This window comes from Mirounga angustirostris, unplaced genomic scaffold (assembly GCF_029215605.1).
Source record: "Mirounga angustirostris isolate CCGP_5_RB_7025 unplaced genomic scaffold, mMirAng1.0.hap1 SCAF_9, whole genome shotgun sequence".
In the NCBI taxonomy this organism is placed as follows: domain Eukaryota; kingdom Metazoa; phylum Chordata; class Mammalia; order Carnivora; family Phocidae; genus Mirounga; species Mirounga angustirostris.
The window spans coordinates 29,901,005-29,920,962 of NW_026991717.1; the positions used below are offsets into that span (position 1 = coordinate 29,901,005).

The window sequence follows — 19,958 nt, forward strand, 5'->3', positions numbered from 1 at the left end:
TCTCCCACTCCCCCTGCTTGTGTTCCTTCTCTCGCTATGTCTCTCTCTGTCAAATAAATAAATAAAATCTTTAAAAAAAAAAAAAAAGGAAAGAAATCTTTTTCGGCTTTAAAATTCCTAGGATGCCAGCCTGAATTTTGCAGATCGGGCTGGAACAAGCAAATGATATTGGTAATTACAAAGGCTAATGAGCAACAAGTGGATTTTACTAAAGTCAAAAAAAGCAGCCTCACTACCCACCATAGCCAGACCCTGTAAATCCAAAACAGGTTTTCTCTTCTGCTTTTACTAGGTTTATGAGACAGCAGGTTTGCACTTCAAATGTTCATTTATAGAGTGCTAGACTACACCTGATTCGTGCTAGGCTTGTGCTTTGGGGTTATTTTATTTGGAGAATATTGTTTTTAAATAACATCTTCAGGGAGCTTGCTTTCTAAAATGTGCTGCTTGTTAAGGATCAAAACCACTGACTAAAGCAGCCTACTCACTGTCCGTCCAAATATGATTTACCCTGTCTCCTACCTCATCTTTGCCTTCTACTGGAGATGCCAATTGTTTCTTACCCAGTCCCATATCTCCTTTTCAGGAAACTACCATCCCGCTTACAGGGAGTCTGCTCCTTCACTCAACTCCTGCTGGATGAATTTAAATCCATGATGCTGTGGAAAGTTAAAAAAAAAAAATACCTCATTGATCGAGTTTGGAAGATAACAAGATACCAATTAACTAACTTTTGAAAATCAGTAAATAAAAAGAAAAGTTGAGCATTTATCCTTTTCTATGTGAACTGTATTTTAGGCTAATCAAATAGTTGATGAGGAGGAGTTTGTCTTCATACAAGCTGATAAATGGAAAAGGCATGATAAAATCATAGTATCCCCCTTTTGCAAATCCTAATGAATTTATGGATCTAGGAAGTGATCACCAAGGGCTGTTAATATCACAAAAATAAGAACAAGAAGACATAAATCTCCTGATGAAAGTCACAACACTGCCTCTATAGCCTTGCTCACTTGGGAATACAGCCTGTTAAAACACCACGCTGGAAGCGGGCATTGCTCCCATGGTCTCCTGTTTGTGCGTACCCTGAGCCTGACTTCACTGAGGCTTATAAAGGAAAGATTGAGACTGACTATGTCTCTATTATGGAATGGAGACCCATATAAAGCTTAGTGTACAATTAATACCCAATTCCAAATACTGTAAGGGAGAGTTCCGATTCTAATGTTTAGAACCTTCTTACTAAGGTATACCAAGGTAAAGGGGAAACCCTCAGCAGGGTATGGTTACCAAAAAACCTATCCAAATTCTCCCTGCTCTTGTCCCTTGCTTTTTCTGCCCCACGTACAGCTGGTGTGGAAACGGTGGCCTCGTATATTAAAGCCCTTCTAATTTTAGAAAGTTCTCCATTTCTCTTCTAGTTGCTTTAAGACTTTCCCAAGATTTCCTCAAGTACCTTTAACTTCAGCTGTCATTTCTTAATTACACAGAACTTCAGGGAGCTTCCCCAGTTTGCAGATTTACCATCCATCTCCCAATACTTCTCACCCTGGGAGTGTCTGTGCCTTTTACATGATGTCACAACTCTTTTGTCTCTGGTTCAAGTGTTTCTGCTTGCTGAGCTTTGGGATTGGGAGAGGGGGTTTCTCTCATGGTGATGTCTTGCAGGAAAGACAGTTTGCAACAGAATGCAGTCTCCACAAGGATTGCCCCTTGGAGCAATCTCCCTTGTAACATGAACAAAATCACCCAGAACCCAGCTCTCTGTCTTTGTGTTCTTTCTGCCAGATTGTTACTGTCTCTTAGAAGACTTCCAGGTGGTCCCATGGCACTGGTTTATAGAAAAGTATATTCTGTTTACCTAGTCCAAATTTTAGGAGGAAATCTTACACTCAGCAATCCAAATGCTTTGGAATGTGCTCAGATTCAACAGACAGTGCAATTTAAATTTATAAAATAATATTTGTGATAATAAAAGCCAGCACTACACGCCAGGCACTATTCTAAGTGTTTTCACATGCATTAACTCATTTAGTTAGTTCTCTTATCATTCTTAAATAAGACTTTTTATTTTATTTTATTTTATTTTATTTTAAGATTTTATTTATTTATTTGACAGAGAGAGACATAGCGAGAGAGGGAACACAAGCAGGGGGAGTGGGAGAGGGAGAAGCAGGCTTCCTGCCGAGCAGGTAGCCCGATGTGGGGCTCGATCCCAGGAACCTGGGACCATGACCTGAGCTGAAGGCAGACGCTTAATGGCTGAGCCACCCAGGCGCCCCAGTTCTATTATCATTCTTATCTTATAGGTGGAGAAACTAGGGACAAAGGGGTTAAGTAAGGTGACAGCGCTAATAAGTGGGAGGCAGGCTCTGACCCCAGGCAGTCTGGCTCCAGGATGTGCTGCCTCTCTCATTGTGGGAAAACACCTGAGAATTTTGAGATTCCTAAAGCTGGAGTATAAATTACCCTGATTTGCTTAGGCATGCTGGAAAAGTGGAAAGAACTATAAACGAAAAGTCAGAAAACCCGGGGTCCAGTCTGGCTTTCTCTGTCATCTATGTGTGACACAGAAAATTCATCTTGTCACTCTGGACATATTTATTCATCTCTAAAAAGGAGAGTAATTACATTGGGTAATTGTAAGAATCTGTTCAACACATACTTTGTTCAAACATAACTTTGAAGAAAAGTGCTGTTTTATCAAAGAAAGTTCTAAGGACTTCCATTTTTAGATGAGTTTAGGAGGACTTTGGTTTGACATCTGTTTGACAGTGTAATAAATTCCTACCATTCAATTTGTTTTCAAGGTACCATTTTGTATGTCTTGTAAGAACTCACACTTAGAAATGCTGACGGCAGGCTTCAAGACGGCTGAGCCCCAGGAGACACTAAGAAAACCCATGGCTCTGGTTGCATCTTTCAACATGACCAATCCACAGTAAGTAACACCGGGATCTCCTCTCTGTGATTGCTGAGTTGGTACCTCAGAATCGTGGGTGCAACCAACAGCTCCTTCCTCAGCCCTGTGAAGGTGGAGGAGCTCCAGACGATTTTGTCCTTGAGCCTGACATTAAAATGATATGTTAAAATCTGCTCTTTCTCTGAGTTGCCCCACTAATGTCATCTCATTTTTTGGTTTAAAAAAGCAGAGAAATTCTGCAGTCCACAACTGTTGTACACCTTCCATAAGACAGGGATCTTCTGATTCCAAGCAACCACTGTACACACTTCCGTTAGCTGGATGTCATGGAAAATGGGGAAAACTTCAAAAGCAAACCTCAAGACAAGATTAGGATGTGCTTAAGGTGAATTAACAAAATGGGAATTGCAAGTAAATTTAGAAATCATGAGAGGGTTTCTAAAAGTAGGCTTTATGAAACCAAGGGCAGAAGTGCTTTCAGTTCCCCGAACCTAAGATGCCATGTAAACCACCACTTCATCTTACCAAACACCAGAGAGTGGTCACTTATTTTGTGTTTTGCAACTCACTGGCAAAAATACCACGATGAGAACAGCATTCTTTCTGTCACCCCATACTGCCCCAGCCTGCCTAGCTCTGGGGCTGGCTGCTGCCATCTGGAGCAGGAACCCGTTATCTCTTGCCCACAGTAATGCTGTGTAACAAACAACCGTGGTACCCGAGCAGAATACAGCATCAGTATCTATTCCTCCATGTGTGGGGTAGCCAGCTAGATACCTGCTCATCTGGAATCACTCTTAGATATGGGGCTTGGCTTGCTGTCAGCTGATTTCGGTGAAACTGGATTCTGCTCAGTGTGTCCCTTATCCTCCCATAGGCTAGGCTGGTCACCTTCCAATGGCAATATCGGAGGTACAAGAGAAATTGAAGCTCCTTTTCACGCCTCTGCCTGTGTCACGTCTGCTAACATCCCCTTGACCAAAACAAATCATAAAACTGAGCCCAGAATCAAGGCAGGAGAATCATACTCTTCCTTCTGATGGGAGGAGCTCTGCAGGGTCCCATGGTAAAAGGAGAGGGTGAAGAATGGGGCCATTAATACCCATCGTCCATCATAGTGTTCTTCATATCTGAGACCAGAGGCTAGTCTCAACACCCAGGCTATGAACTGTGGGACCTTCACTCCCACCAAGGGAGGCCTTGTTTCCTCCTGCTGAGATGACCGCAGACCAGAGATGGTGCTGGGCTGCTATGACCACTGGCAGGGGGGGAAACAGAGAGCAAGAAAGTCAGGAAGGCAGAAGAAGCCTGTCCCCTGCTGCTCAAAGCCACATCCTGTTAGTCTCAGAAATTCACTCCAGCCCTCTGAACATCCCACGGATCAGAAAGTTCTCTGTGTGCAGTTAAGCCACCCGTAGCTTCTGTGAGTAGCCCAGAAGAAAAGAGAACAAATTCAACCCAGCATTGACTTTTTTGGAAACACCTGGAGGAGCCAGGATTCCCCACTAAACACCCACACTTTTATTTCAATTGTTGAGAAACACAGAAGCCTCACATCCTATGACTGTTCTGTCTGAAGATCTTGAGTCATTTTGTAAATGTCACACAATGATGAGTACTATTATCTGTGCTTGACAGGTAGCAAAAAGCAAAGGTTTAAATAAGGCCTACCAAAGAGAATCAGGGCACTGGAAATTACTTGGTGAATCCAGGTCGTTTAGGCTCCCAACTGGTGGCATTCAAATAAAAATCCCTCTTTTTCCTCAATTATCTGCATGATTCAAGCAAGAGAGCAGTGGGCAGATTCGGCTCTGACATTCCTGGATAACTGCCGCTGTGTGTGGCTGGTTAGCTTTCAGTGATGGTTGGAAAAGGAAAGTTTGGAACTTAGGTGGAGGGACTTGTCCCTGCAGAGCTCCTCCCCCATGCTCCATGTCTCTTCTCCATATCAGATGCTAGGGTGAGAATGAGCCCTTAAGGAGCCTCTGTTTCACCTCCTTGTGTTTCAGCTGGAGAAACTGAGGCTCCAGAGAAGCCCCAGGGAGGTCAGCCTTGGAGTCGACACAGAGCCCAAGAACAGCTGCCAAGACTGACTGCCACCCCAGTAGTAAAACCAGCCTCTCAGTGTTCCCTCAGACATTTAATTTCCACTCCTCTCCATTCACACCATCTTTCTTTCTGACCTTCATTGTTTGGCCAGAAGCATAAGACCCAACCCCTCAGGTTCTACAGGTTAAGAGAGGGTCAGGGATGTGTTGGGGGGACCAAAGACGGCACCCCAGGAAGGTAGAGCAAAGTGATCTAGCCCAGCATCTCTCCACAGGGTCCCTGTTGGTGTTGGGACAGGACACTTTTTCGTTGTCAGCCACGCCGCAGGATGTGTAATACCCCCCTCCCACTTCTGTCAGTAGTGACCGAATTGCCATATCCACCAGGAGTTTGGGAGGTGATACTGCCTGGAGCTCAGAAGCCTTGTATTGCCGGAGTAGTTGTCAGGTATTCGCAGTGCCCTGCGTAAGCCCACCAGTGACGTAAGAGACTGACAGCTCCACAGAAGTTTGATCAAGTGGCCTCCTTCTCCTACTCTCAGCCTTAAGAGGGGAGATGGAGTAGGACCAGTTTAAGTGGGAAGGGAGTGGCAGCCAGGGACAGCTGGCCCCTGCTGTCCTCACCGTCCAAGGCCCAGGTGGTCTCCCCAGGTCAGTTCCCCAACCACCAGCAGTACATCCAGTCACAAACAGAAACCTCTCTTCTCTGTTGTGGTACAGATGGTAGAAACATTTTAAAGGACCTTTACAGAGAAACCCAGGAAACAGTTTAAAAGAGTATATTACTCCGGGGCGCCTGGGTGGCTCAGTCAGTTAAGCGTCTGGCTCTTGGGTTTTGGCCCAGGTCATGATCTCGGTCCTGGGATCGAGCCAGGTGTCGGACTCCCTGCTCAGTGGGGAGCCTGCTTCTCCCTGTCCCTCTGCCCCTCCCTGCCACCCCCTCCCCCTGTTTGTGCTCTCCCTCTCTCTGTCAAATAAATAAATAAATCTTTAAAAAAAAAAAAATATATATATATATATATATATATTACTCCAATATAAAGTCTAGGACCAAAAATCCTAAAGATCTAAGCCCAGGTTTTTCTGGTGGGCAGAATTTCCATCTGGGTCTTTAGCCCCCTTGATAAAGATCCTACCTCCATAGCTCCTATTTTCAAATCTGAGCAATTCCTCCTTCCCTTCTTCCATTGTTCCCCAACTGGTAGAGGACACAGGGGCTTCAGTCCAGTCCCTTGGATGGCCAGCGTGGAGGATTGGTGACCTCAAGCTTCCCCTGCTCGCCACCAGCACACCATAGATTCTGATGCATTCTTCTTCCTTCCCTCGGGGAGTAGAAAAATTACTTTGTTCTTGAGGGTTGACTGCCCTGTTGCCCTTCTCCCCAACTCAGGCCTGCCATAGAAGGAGGAATTTCTGAAGTTGAGATCATCTCCCAACAAGTAGATGAAGAAACCAAGAGCATTGCTCCCGTGCAGCTGGTGAACTTTGCCTATCGTGACCTGCCCCTGGCTGCGGTCGACCTCTCCACGGCGGGTTCGCAACTCCTGTCAAATCTGGACGAAGATTACCAAAGAGAAGGGTAGGTGCCAGGACTGGTGAGTAGCTAAGAAGGCTTTCGCATAATCCCCCGAGTTTCCATGGGTACCTCCAATGAGGCAGCACAGGGGTTAGAGACCAGAAGTTCACATTGGCCACCCAAGCTCTTTTTCTCCTCAGACATTGCTTCCTCAGAAAAATGCTTCGGGCACAGAAATATCTGTCGCTGCTAGATAACCTTTTATGTGACATTTGCTTGGAACGCAGAGATTCATAAAATTGTTTCAGGACTGAATTACTCCTTAATGGCCCATCCAACCTCCTCTCTGTACACTTGGGAATCAGGAGACCCACAGGGATTAGGAGCTGGCCCAAGGTCACAGAGACCATAGGGGGTGGACTTGGACTGCACTGCCCATTGTCAGCCAGCTCTCGCCAGGGAAGAGGCTGGGAAGAAAGCATTCTACACGCAGTAACATGCTGAGTGTGTAAGGGAATTTAGCAGCATTTAGCTAGGAACTTTACAGACATTAGCTGCTCTCTTTTCAGCAAGGACATGTAGGATATGCTAGTCCTTGAGTCAAAGGAGTGGCCCCTACCCACTCCTACTTAGCTTGTCAAGCAGATTGGATGCCTTTGTTCCCCAGTTAATTTCTCATTAGCCTGGTCTGTCTTACAAACCTTCTGAAGCTGAATAGGGTGTTAGAGCCGAATGGGGCAGGGGAGACACACCAGTTCGATGCTCTCCTTTTATGTAGGGGAACCTGGAAGGGCAGGAACAGGTCCTAGGGTCTCCCAGCAGGTCAGACTTTTCCCAGCCCACCCTTCTGCTCATAGAGAATTTTATGATTCATTGTTTGCATATAACACCCAGTGCTCCATTCAGTACGTGCCCTCTTTAATACCCATCGCCAGGCTAACCCATCCCCCCACCCCCCTTCCCTCTAGAACCCTCAGTTTGTTTCTCAGAGTCCATAGATAGAGAATTTTAAACATTGACCAGGACCTTAGGAGCCACTTCTGGGCCACTCTTCTTTCTCAGGTGTCTGTACATAGTTTGGAACATTCTGGCTGCTTTGAATACAAAAATGAAGGATTGCTGGGTTATTTTAGAAGCAAATGAGAGGGCTTAGCTAAAGGTAAATTTGCAGAGCTTGGATTTTCTGTGCTTGTTTCCCGAAGGGGCTCTCCCACTTCCTGAGAGAAATTTCCTAACTATTGTAAAGCCATACACATTTTGCAAAAACTGCACCCCAGGGGCTCTCTCTGAAAATATAATTTTCTCTCAGTATTGTGCATAGTAGAGTCGGGAGGACACTGGGGGAAAAGGACAGGCCAGCAGGTAGAAGCTAGCAAAGGGATGCCTGGCATCCTGAGTGCCGTCAGCACCTGTCTGATGGCAGGGCTGGCTTCTGGATCTCCAGATCCTTGAGGCCCTGAGTCAAGGCCGGTTTCAAGCCCGTGCCTCCTGTGCGTTGCACAGGCCCTACGTCTGGTTTAGTGCTTTGCTGCTCCTTCCCAGAGCCCCTGGTGACCGTGACACTGCAGTCTGGTGGTCAGAAGTGGTAGTGCGGCTGGTAACAAGTCCCAGTCTTTCCCGAGGACTGTTTCTCGCCCAGCCTGAGCCAGTGTTAGGCCCTTTTCAGGTTTGCAGTCAGGAGGTGGGGAGAGAAACGGGAAAGCCTCCAAGAGTTCTGGTTCGGGGCAATGTGCACACGGGCAGCCTGTGGGCATGCGGTGCGCGCTGTGCGGCTCCCTCCCCGCCCCAGAGAGCCTGGACAGAGGCCTGCTTTATCATTCCACATGCTCCTGAATTAGACCCCGGCAAGGCTTCTGCTTCTTGAGAGTACAAATGAAGTGCCCGCGAGGCAGAGAGGCTCTTGATTTGCTGTGAGTGTCCAGGTGTGCCCCGGAAAGCTGCTCCTGTTGGGTAGGAGGCGGCCGGGGAGGGGATGTGCCCGGCTGCTGGAGCTCTCAGTGAGGAGCTTGCATTGGCGGCAGGAGGGTTTCCTGGAGGAAGGAAGAGCAGGCCCAGGGCAGAAGCCAGGGGAGGGGAAAGTGAAACAAAAGCACACTGCAGAGGGGACAGGCCTCTCTTCACAAGGCTTCTTGGCTCTTGCTGCATTTCCTGGGGGTTTCCCAGAATTTCCAACCTGGCCTATTCGGAAACACCACCAAACAACGCTACCTACAGTTCTGGTCAGCCTTCCAAAAGGTGTGACGTAAGTTTCTTTAAAAACACCTCTTCTTACTGTTAAAAAACAAAATTCGTCTCAGTACATTTGAAGATCTGATTGGCTTTATTCAGTGATTCATGGATTGGGTGCCATGCCATCTAGCAGATAGAAAGGAGGTCTGAGGAGCTGTACAAAATGAAAGACTTTTACAGGCAGAAGGAGGCCGCGCAAGAAAGTTATTCCAGGAAAGAGTGGACTGTTCAGGCAAGGCCACCTTCTTTGAGGGATGGCAGGGTCTGTAAGGAAGATGACCTCGCTGGTGCTGACCAGGTAGTTCCAGATTGACTGCTTCAAGGTGACATTCCTGGGGGAGGCTGAAGCTACAGTTAAGTTAGGTATTAAGTCTCGGTTTGCTGATATGCAGCTTAGCATGGGTGACTCCATTCTGGGCCTGTTACCTCTTTTTAAAAAGTGCCAAAGGAAGGGGCGCCTGGGTGGCTCAGTCATTAAGTGTCTGCCTTTGGCTCGGGTCATGATCCCAGGGTCCTGGGATCAAGCCCCGCATCGGGCTCCCTGCTCCGCGGGAGGCCTGCTTCTCCCTCTCCCACTCCCCCCCTGCTTGTGTTCCTTCTCTCGCTGTGTCTCTCTGTCAAATAAATGAATAGAATCTTAAAAAAAAAAAAAAAAGTGCCAAAGGAAGTGTTATATAGAGACATGAATGTTGTCTGTAGGAAATGACGAGACCTCAGGGATCCCAGCAAGAAAATGCCTTAGTGACCCAGCTGCCCCACCATTCACTTGTTTTTAACTCAGTGGTATTTCAGTGCTTTTACATTACCCAGAATCTGAAAATGTTAGAGCTGGAAAGACCTTAGAAAACATCTATGCTAGGGGCGCCCGGGTGGCTCAGTCATTAAGGGTCTGCCTTCGGCTCAGGTCATGGTCCCAGGGTCCTGGGATCAAGCCCCATGTCAAGCTCCCTACCCAGTGGGAAGCCTGTTCCTCCCTCCCCTCTCCCATTCCCCCTGCTTGTGTTCCCTCTCTCGCTGTGTCTCTCTCTGTCAAATAAATAAATAAAATCTTAAAAACAAAATAAAACAAAACAAAAAAATCTATGCTAAATACTCTAATATTCCAGAGTCTAGAGAGTGCAAGGAACTTGCCCGTGGTCACACAGCAGCAGAGTCTGAAACAGAGCCTCATCTCCTGGCCCCTGATCCAGACTAGCACTACTGGGCTTCTGTTTGTGACCTGTCCCTTTACAACATCACAGTCATGACTGTGGTTAACATGTCCTGCACACGTGACACCACAGCGGGGCCACACTCTCAGATACCTTTAACTGGTTGGGGTGTTTTGAATCCGTTTTCCCTTTTGCCCATGAAAGCCCCGTGAAGAAGGACCAGTCGCTGTGATGGGGGTAAGCCCCTAGGCATGCAGAAGAGCCCCGTCTCCATCAAGGGCCTTGCCTTTCCCCAAGAGCCCATAGTCCTTCTTATGTGCCTGCCTAGCAGAGCCCAGACTACAGGTCTCCACTGCCTGCTCGCTATGCTCCTATACCCAGGCTGCTCAGGGTTCAGGGAGGAGAACCAGCCATCTGTGCAGATTGGCACCTTGGTCAGCTCAGGCTGCCCTAACAAAAGGCTGGTGCCTTAAACATCAGAAACGTTATTTTCTCACAATTCTGGGAGATGGAAGTCCATGATCAAGGTGCCAGCAGGGTTGGTGGCTGGTGAGGACTCTTTGGGTTATAGATGGCCGCCTTCTTGCTCTGCCCTCCCATGGCCTTTCCTCATTACCTATGGGTAGAGGGAGAATGTGAGGTCTGGTCTCCTCCTCTTCTTTTTTTTTAAATTTAATTTTATTTTATATATTTTTTTATTATTAATGTATTATTTGTTTCAGGGGTGCAGGTCTGTGATTCATCAGTCTTACACAATAACAGCGCTCACCACAACACATATCCTCCCTAATGTTCCCACCCTTACCTCGTATAAATCTAATCACATCCCAGAGGCCCCACCTTCAAATATCATCACACAAGGGGTTAGGGCTTCAAGATAAAATCAGGCACGGGGCGGGGGGGGTGGGCACAGACACTCGATCCATAATAGCACCTCCCCAGACTGAACATCTCTACTCTCAGCTTTCTTCTCGGTTCTGCCTGACAGTGTCCCTCTGTGGTCCTGGCTGGCGGTCACTCCTGGTCCCAGGTGATCATCTCAGATTGCTTCTGTTTTCCTCAAGTCCCCCCTTGCCTTCAGCAGATGACCTCCTCTGCTCCTTCCTCAGAAAGTAGAAACTGTTCCAGTGGGCCTGCACCCTACCCCTCAAGCCCCCCGCTGCTCCTTCTAGGGTCCCCCTCATCTCTGAGCTCTGATCCCCTTCTTCTCCCACCTTCTGAATGCGGTTCCATCAGTTACATCCTCACCCTGACTCACCAGGCACTCCTGTCTCACATTCTCCCTTGACTGCACGTCCCCTTTAGCTGCCACCCTCTCTCTCCTCTTCGTGGCCAAACTTCTTGAAAGCCTCATCTGCACTTGCCATGTCCCCTTTCCCTCGCAGTCATTCCTTACATTCCTTACATTCCTTACATTCTTACATTCCTGTATCCCTACTGCAGTCCAGCTTGAGCCCCATCTGCGTGGTGGAAACTGCTCTGTGTTGCTGGGACCCTTATGCTATCCTCTGGCCAGCACTGGAAACTAGCAGCGCCTCTGCCCTCTTCAAACACAGCCTCCCTGTGTCTGCTGCTATACCACACTCTCCTGATTTTCTTCCTGCCCCTCTGGCTCTGCTGTCTAAGCCTTTTAAAAATTGTTCTTTCTCTGCTTGGTCCCTCAGTGTTGGGGCTCTTCATTTTCTGTCTTTGGTCATTTTCTCTCTACTGATTCTATACATGGGATACTTTCGTCCAGTCCCATGACTTAATATTTTCCTACTTGTACTTTGAAAGCCATATCTCTGATGCAGATCTCTCTCTCTCGAACTGCTGGCTCATATCCAGCCACTTCCTGGATGTCTTCACAGGGATCCCAAACACACCTCAGAATCCTAACAAGTATCCATGGAATAGTCTATTCTTCTCCTGAGTTGGCTGCATATTTGACAGGAGAGTTCTTGTCTCCATACAAGTCATTGCTAAAAACAGCCTTTTCAGTAACAGCACTCAAGTCCAGCCTGAGGAGCCACATCCTGCCCCTCCAGAACTTCTGGCCTTCTCTTTTTTTTTTTTTTTTTTAAGATTTTATTTATATATTTGAGACAGAGAGAATGAGAGACAGAGCATGAGAGGGGGGAGGGTCAGAGGGAGAAGCAGACTCCCTGCCGAGCAGGGAGCCCGATGCGGGACTCGATCCTGGCACTCCAGGATCATGACCTGAGCCGAAGACAGTCGCTCAACCAACTGAGCCACCCAGGCGCCACTTCTGGCCTTCTCAAACCCAAACTTGGAACTGAACTGTCTTCTCCCAAAATGTATTTTCTATAGCTCCCATCAGTGGACCTATATCTAGCTGCCAGGCCTCCGGACCCATTACCTGCAGAATGAGTCACAGGTGCATTTTGGCTCGTTTGGAATGACTCTGAGCCTCCTTGCCGCCTTATCAGGAGCCACGGGTTTCCGAGACACCAAAACTCCGTGAAGCTAGTCAGTCAGGTGTGGTCACTACTGGGATTTGTGTGCTTCCTCCTTCCCTGCTCTGGCTCCTTCTCATCCATGTCCACTGCCCATGAACCCACTGCCACCAACAGTTCCCAATGTGGCAGTGTTTGTGATCAGTTCAGGGGTTTCAGAAACCCCAAGGCCACGCGTACCCACACAGGGTGGGCTCCATGCCAGGTGGGGAAGAACAGCCTCCCCCCACCAGCCCCCCACCAGCCCCCGACCATACTACACTGTCTGTGAACCCGGAGGTGGCTCTGCTTATGGCCGCAGCTCTGGTCCTGTTTGCTGCTGACCTTCACCCCTCTACCAGCAGCTGTCCAAGCCAATCCACGGGGCGGCGCTAGCACACCACACCCCTGTGGTCATCATCCTTTCTCTCCCTGCCTCTTCCCCCTGACCGGGCTCAGTCATTAAGGGTCTGGGTTATAGATGGCCGCCTTCTTGCTCTGCCCTCCCATGATACCTTTAACTGGTTGGGGTGTTTTGACACAGCACAAACCTGCAAGTACGTCCACAGATGTGAAAGCTCAGGAGACGGGAAGAGGGGAAACAGAGAAGGTGTCTGAGCATGTCTGAGCCCCAGCTGAGCTGGTCACAGTGCCGTACTACACTGATAACCTGAGAGACCAGGCCAGTTCCTTTGCTCTCACCCCTCATGTTCTGCCATCTCCACGTCCTGTAAATTCCTGCTGCCTTCATACCTCTTCAGTATACCACCCTTCTCACAAAGGCTTGGTGACTATCAGCCAGCTACTTTGAACTGCATACAACAGAAAGCCCATCTCAAACTCAAATAATGACGACTTTGATTAGCCCATGGAACATGGAGCACAGAGTTAGGCAGCGTCAAGGTTGGTCCAGAGGCTAAAGGACCAGATTCCTTCCATCTTTCTGTTCTGCTGCCAACAGTGCTGGGCTAGACAAGAGGCCACAAAAGAGGAAATTCAGAGAAGCCCAAGGTCTCCACCCCAGGGTGATGATGGTGATAGAATGTGTTGAGAAAGGCAGTATAAGGCAAGAGTCATTCACCCCCTTTTACAGAGGAGATTCTGTGGCCACAGAGAGAAATAGTGCTCCCCGTATTTTTGGTGGAAAGAAGGTACAGAGAGGGTCATGAGATGTGGTGGGATAGTCTTTGTCAAAAATATAAAAATAAAGTAAGAAATGAAAGGCATTCAGCTTTTTGGAATTATTGATATTTTAGGGTTCTAAAATGTCAGACCTGAGAGGTCAGGGCTAGCCCCCTGGAAAACAGAAGCTTGGAGGAAGGAGGGGTAGACAGAAAGGGATGTTACTACTTAAAGATGACGCCAATGGCACATTTCTGTCAGAACTTCACAGTCAGAGGAAGAAGACATAATAGCACAGGAATGGCTTTTTAGCTGTCAGGCTGGGGAAAAAAAAAAAAAAGGTCCAATATAGCAACATCTTTAAATAAGGACTAAACTAATTTTAGATATGCCAGCAAACAGAGGCTGGAGGCAAGGAAGGGGAAGGGGAGGAACATCCTAAACCAAAGCCCAAAATACTGTCCTTTCTCCCTATACTGTCTAGCTCAAGGACCACCTCCTCCAGGAAATCTTCTGTGCCCCCACCCCACCCAGGGCAGGGCCCCAGGGTTCTGTATACCCCTAGCCCTTTGTCTCCCTTTATCTAAGCACTCGTGACACTGGGCTTTACTGGCCTGCTCACCAGTCTGCTTCCAGTACTGGACCATGTGCTCCCTCGGGGCAAGGATCAGATCCTTTGAGCCTGGAATAGAGAGAGTGTTGATGGAAAGAAGGAATGAGTTGGATGAATGAGTGAATGGATAGGACTGTGTTAAGATAAGGATGAAGAGAAGGGGAAGCCAGTTCTGTTTGGGGAGAATTAGGGTATGGTCCCCGACTTCTGTGGGGTCAAGGATGAGCCACAGGGAGAGACCAGGTTTCTTTTTTTAAGATTTTATTTATTAGAGAGCAGAAAGGGAGAAGCAGACTCCCCACTGAGCAGGGAGCCCAACATGGGGCTCGATCCCAGGACTGCAGGATCATGACCCGAGCCGAAGGCAGACGCTTAACTGATTGAGCCACCCAGCCACCCCAGGACCAGGTTTCTCATGCCCTGGAATGCAAGGCTGCGGTCTGTGGCTGGCCCACCCCTGAGCATCCCTGCTAATTCCACACCCCTCCACAAAGTCATCCTAGAAAAAATAAATTAGATTTGCCTCAGAACATGCCAACTTCACCTAGAAGAAGGAAAAGCCTGGGGCACCTGACCTGGGTGGCTCAGTCAGTTGGGCGTCTGCCTCCAGCTCAGGTCATGATTCCGGGGTCCTGGGATGGAGTCCCGCATCAGACTCCTTGCTCACTGGGGAGTCTGCTTCTCCTCCCTCTGTTCCTCCTCCAACTCATGCTCGCTCTCTCTCGCTCTCTCTCAAATAAATAAATAAAATCTTTTTTAAAAAAGAGGGAGGAGGAAAAGCCTTTTGGGGCTCAGAGTTAAAAGGCAGGTGCATCCCTGCCATGACCTTGCAAGTGCATCTAAAAGTTCTGTATCTACACTTGGCTGGCAAAGTCTTTTGTGTTTTTCCCCCAAGGAGAAAAACGTTCAAAAGGAGCTTCATTAATCCATTTTTTTTGATGTCAGTAAGATCTGCCTATAATAAAACGCCTCTTCCTCTGGCGTACTGGCTGGATCTGGGACTCTGTATTTTCAATAGGCTAAGGCTTCCAGGAAGCTTCTTGATGCCCCAAACAGGCAATAAAGGTTTAATTAAGATTAAAAAAAATTCCCGGTAAGCACAGGTTAGCTTCTTCTCTGTAGTCCAAGAATCTCAAAGATTTTTCTTCGATTAAGAAGGCAATAAATTCACAGATTTATTCTTTCTCAACAAAATAAACCTTCCGGCCACACTGATGCGCCGGTGCCGGGTGTATGGCCGCAAGCTACCACTAGGTGGCGGCAGAGCGCCTCTGACCACCTTCGCGGGGTGCGTGAGTGCTGCCTAGAATGGTGGAGGAAAGTGTAAGCCCAAGGACAAGTCCCCCGTTGCAAGTGGGCTGAATTCATGGTGTTTGGGGATCCTCAGTCACCTGTGGAGGCACCTGGAATCCACACTTTGGCCAAATAGAAGAAGGGGGAGTGTAGCTGCCTCGGGGTTTGCCAGGCGACAGAGAAGTGGAAAACAGTAGGTGAGGAAGCTGGCCTAATCCACACATCCCTGCTGCAAAGCCTGGCAAAGGAGGTTTTCAGACTTGTGGCCAGTTCTGCGAATTGAGGACTCCTGAGGTGGGAGGGCGCCTTAGAGCCACTGCCCAGCAGCACCCCAGTCCCTAACAGGTCAGATGTGGCCCCTCAGATGCACGTGGACAATGCCCTGGGTCCCCCCGCAAGTAGGAGCAGCCAGTCTGTGGTGTCTGTCTGCCTTTGTGTCCCCAGAGGGGGGTTTTGTGCCTCACCATGGTGGGTGACAGCTCCTAGCTCCCAGCCCCGAGCTCATACCGCCACACCCTGCTGTCTTTGTCCCAGAGTTGGCATTTCCCAGGATGCAAGAAACCTGAGATTCTGGGACAAGCAAATGTCAGACTCCCTGACCCCCGCTGCACACAGCCCTCCTCCTGCTCTCTTCCCCAAGGCAGTGAGGCTAACCTTTAGCTCTGATTGCAGAACTGAAGCTGCCAGTATGGAAACCAATTTCTTTAGTTCCCCAGACGGCCGGGAGGTCATCTCTCACCTCCAACCTGAGAGTTCCTGTTACGTGACATGGATTTATGTGCTCGTATTTCTGGGTCTGAGTGCACTTCTGTGGCCTGCCTCCTGGAATTGGGTGCAGGAACAAAGAGGATGCCTGACAGCGCTTTTCCTGTTGTTCTGGTTCTCCCTGGGACAGAAAGGAACCCCACTGACCCTTTCAGATATTTAGCAAAAGCGTGTCCCTGTGGGCATTGGGTTGATGGTTGTCACAAGTGGATATTTGTCTCTTTGGAGAACTCCTATGCATGTAGGCTCATTTCCCTCTCCTGCTTTTCTCCCTTTATTTGTTTTGCTTTTCAGAGTGGCCTAGGACTAGGAGCTCACCGCTTAGTCAGAATTCATTTTACAAGGCTTCAGGCTCTGTGAGGATAAAGGCCCTGTCCACTATCATGTGCTCACCACCTAATACAGTGCCTGGCATTTAGGGGGCACGTAATAACCATGCCTGGAATGGAATGAATGTTGATGTTTAGATTAATTAATCCCTTTTCTAATGCCCACATACCTAAATCATCATCATAGTAGATACGTATAGTAGACATGAATGAAGTAAGCACTGTTATGTGCTTTCCATATGTTATTTTCAATATTTTAGAACAACAACCCTGCAAAGGTAGATAATACTTACTCCTGTTTTGGAGATTAGGAAATTAAGACTCAAAGATTACACTCGGAGTTCAGTCAGTTGTGAGACTGTGACTTGGAGACTCCAGTTGCCACCCAAACCCAACTGATGGAAAAGTCTGGCTTTCCCCACCATTCGTTAACAAAGAAAAAAATTGAAGGAATTGTCTTCTAAAACAACTAGATGAGTTAACATTTGTAAAGTGCTTGGAAAACTCCTGTTTCATAGTAAATGCTGTATAAGTGTTTGTTAAATCAATAAAAATAAAGCCTAGGTCGATGCCAGAAGTTGGACTAAAGTCCACCTCATGGCTTCCTCTGACAGTGTTTTAATCGCCAGGAACAAATGCAGTCGAGTGGGGCCCTGGGCTGTTCTGTTGACCCTTGACACCACCACCACGTCTGCAGCATCCAGGCCCCGCGTGTTAAGCATCGCGGAATTGGAGCCCTTGGGGCTAGGAGGGGTCTCACACTGCCCAGTCCTGGAGTTTGAACCTGGAGCCCAGGTGTCCTTCGATGATCCCTCAGGGAGATTCGAAAGGTCCATGCACCCCTTAGAATGTGATGCCCAGTGTTGTGGTTTTCTGCATTTTTTAGGCACAGGGCCACAGTTTTTGTCCCGTTAGAGAGCTCTGCAACCCAGCAGGATTCTGAGGCTCTGGTTTGGCAGTGCCTCCTGAGGTCCGCATTAGGGGCGGGTAGGGAATCCCAGTGCTCGGGACTTCATTCCGGCCCCCACTACCAGACAGGCTTCTGACTCCCTCCACCCGCTCCCCTAGCTCCTTTCCTAGGGGACTTGATGGATGAAAATCACAATGTAGGACTGACAGGGCCATCTGGTCTGGCTGCTTACAGGGAAATAAGCTTTTCTGTCGTCTGCTGCCTCCTCCCGGGACACCATGACACTGCCTGTGAGCACCTTTTCGGACAACTTGAAGGGCCCCACATTACGCAGACTCTCGCCACCGCCCCCTTCCCCTATCATGCATGTTCCCAGCCATGCCAGCCCGGCAGCCACAGAGGCCCGACTGCTTCATGGATTGCCGGGGCGGGAGAGGCCACGGGAGCAAACAGCCTCTGCTGTCCTCGCACGGCATGCTTCTGCTTCACCTTTCAGAAAGGGGCTATTTCAGTGCCAAGCTTGGGAATGCTGCCTGATGGAGCAGTGACCTGGAGCTGCCTGCTTCCGGACCACTCCCGCAGCCTTACCTCACACGAAAGATACTTCGGAAACTGGCCAAAGTTCATCCTAATTTTCTAGAAGTTATTCTTTCAAACCTTTATCAAGACACCTAAGAATATAAAGCAGAAGCAGTAAAGGTACCCAGCACCCCCACTCCCGCCCCAGGATTTCTCTGAGGCCTCGGGAACTAGTAGAACCTCGCAGCAGAACACCTGCCTACCTGCCAGGGGATGCCATCTGGCTGTTGATATTTACAGACTTTGGCAGCCCAAGCCTGCCTCCTGGAGCGGGCCCCTCTGCTGTCGCTGTAGCAAGCTATGAAATTGATAGACGCCTCCCCTCTGGTGGCAATTCCAGGGATAACACCATCCTGAGAACCAGCTCCCGGGCCTTGATTGGTCTGGATGCTGAAGGAAGTGTCTTCTCTAATTAACAAGTCAATGCGTATTTCCCTTCTGGCCCATTAAGCTCCTCGAGTCATTATTTAACCACTCAGGGATATTTTGAAACTGGACACATTCTATTTTTCTGCTAAAACACAGTGTCTTAGGAATGTCTGAGTCATTTGAATTTCACAGGAATTTTATTAGCAGCTTGGGATTTCCAAACAGTCCCTCAGCCAGAAAGTCTGCTGCTTCAGCCCAACCTCTGTCCTGGAGCCTTGGGGTCCATGGTCCTGCTCTTCAAGGAACTAGAAGCCAAGAGCCTGCTTGGATTCTGACTTCAGCCTCATGTCTCTGGCTGAGGAAGCCCTTGACACCCCCACAAAGGCACGCACTCAGTCTCAGTGAGTGTCCCTGAGTGTGGGGGGGGGGGGGCTGCCCAGTGGGCCTGCCTGCCTCTTCACTCCCCCAGTGGCTGGGCCGGCACCTGCTTGCCTCCACTGGCTCATAGCTCTTGCTCCCAGACCCCCTTTGCCATGCTCCACCCATCTCCCGAAATCCCTGCCACCTCTCACAGAGCAGTTCTCCCCCAAATCACTTGCCATCTCACTGAAATGCAGACTCTTACTCAGTGGGCACAGAGCAAGCCCCCAATTCTGCATTTCTAACCAGGTCCCAGATGATGCCTATGCTGCTGGTCCATGGAGACCACTTGGCGTCAAGGACCTAGGACATTGGTTCTTAATCTCAGCCACACACTGGAATCACCTAAGAAGAAAAAAAAATACTGAGGCCTGGGTCCTACCCTACAAGTTGTGGTTGAAATGGTCTGGTGTGTGACCTGGGCACTGGAACTTTTAAAAGCTCTCTTGGTGGTCCAAGGATGCAGCCCCCGTAAAGAACCACTAACCACAATGCAGACTGCAGATTTCCAGCCCCAGGGCAACTGAGCCTCTTCAGACGCTCTGTCCCTCCATCTGCTTCAGTTCAGCCCACCCCCATGTATGTTGCCCTGGGGTCCACATCTACCAGGATGCAAATAGAACCTCTTGACCTTGTGCAGAATGGGGGCTGCCTGAGGTCACTCCCCAGTGGGTCTGGTTGAGGGCTGGTAGTTGAAAGCAAAGTCAGGGCAGGCATGAGGGGCAGTTGGGCTGGCGCAGATGGAAGAACAGGACAAGTGTGGGGGGCACAGGCTCTGTTTGGCCGCTGCCTTGGGGGTTCCTTGGGAACTGTGCAGTTGTGCCCAGGGCCGTAGAAATGCCTGCAGCATCAGCCCTTGGTGGGGTTTGGCAAAATGCACTTGGCACTGAAGGGGAAAGCCCTCTCTCCTCCCAGCCCAACTCCTGGCTCCTGTTCTTCTCGTGTTTATTCTGTTGGATGTTCTTCGGCCTGAGCAGAATTTTACCATGAATAGTCGCTATGTAGTGTACATTCTACCACGTCCCCAGATATGCCAGGCCACACTCCCTCCAACTCTTTCTCAAATGTCACTTTCTCAGTGTGGCCTATCCTGATCACCTTATTTAAAAGGTCACCCTTGATGCCCCATCACCTCCCCCCCCCCCCCCAGTACTTACCACCTGTAGTACACCACATAATCTACAAATGTGTTATGTTTGTTGTTTGACTCCCTCACCCACTCAGATGTAAACTGCCCAAGGGTTGCGGCCTGATCA

The 19,958-nt window shown here is 48.8% G+C and overlaps 1 protein-coding gene and 1 long non-coding RNA gene across 7 annotated transcripts in view; one reads left to right on the top strand and one right to left on the bottom strand.

Moving 5' to 3' along the window:
• The window catches only part of TMEM266 (transmembrane protein 266), a 126,030-nt gene that overhangs the window by 55,077 nt on the left and 50,995 nt on the right, over window positions 1-19,958 (top strand). For 3 of the 6 annotated variants that reach the window (XM_045899604.3, XM_045899602.2, XM_045899606.3), the window contains 2 exons: window positions 2,811-2,941; window positions 6,362-6,550. In XM_045899604.3, the coding sequence (XP_045755560.1) occupies window positions 2,823-2,941; window positions 6,362-6,550 (308 nt within the window). In that variant the 5' untranslated portion in view covers window positions 2,811-2,822. Of the gene's footprint in view, window positions 1-586; window positions 760-2,810; window positions 2,942-6,361; window positions 6,551-18,374; window positions 18,684-19,958 lie in introns of those variants that run through there. The other 3 variants (XM_064570071.1, XM_045899605.3, XM_064570072.1) reach the window with 3 other exon arrangements.
• Window positions 12,576-18,368, bottom strand: LOC135361544 (uncharacterized). The gene is made up of 3 exons (XR_010404937.1): window positions 18,117-18,368; window positions 14,047-14,106; window positions 12,576-13,744 (listed from the first exon to the last, which is right to left on the bottom strand). It is a non-coding gene; the product is annotated as an uncharacterized LOC135361544 (long non-coding RNA).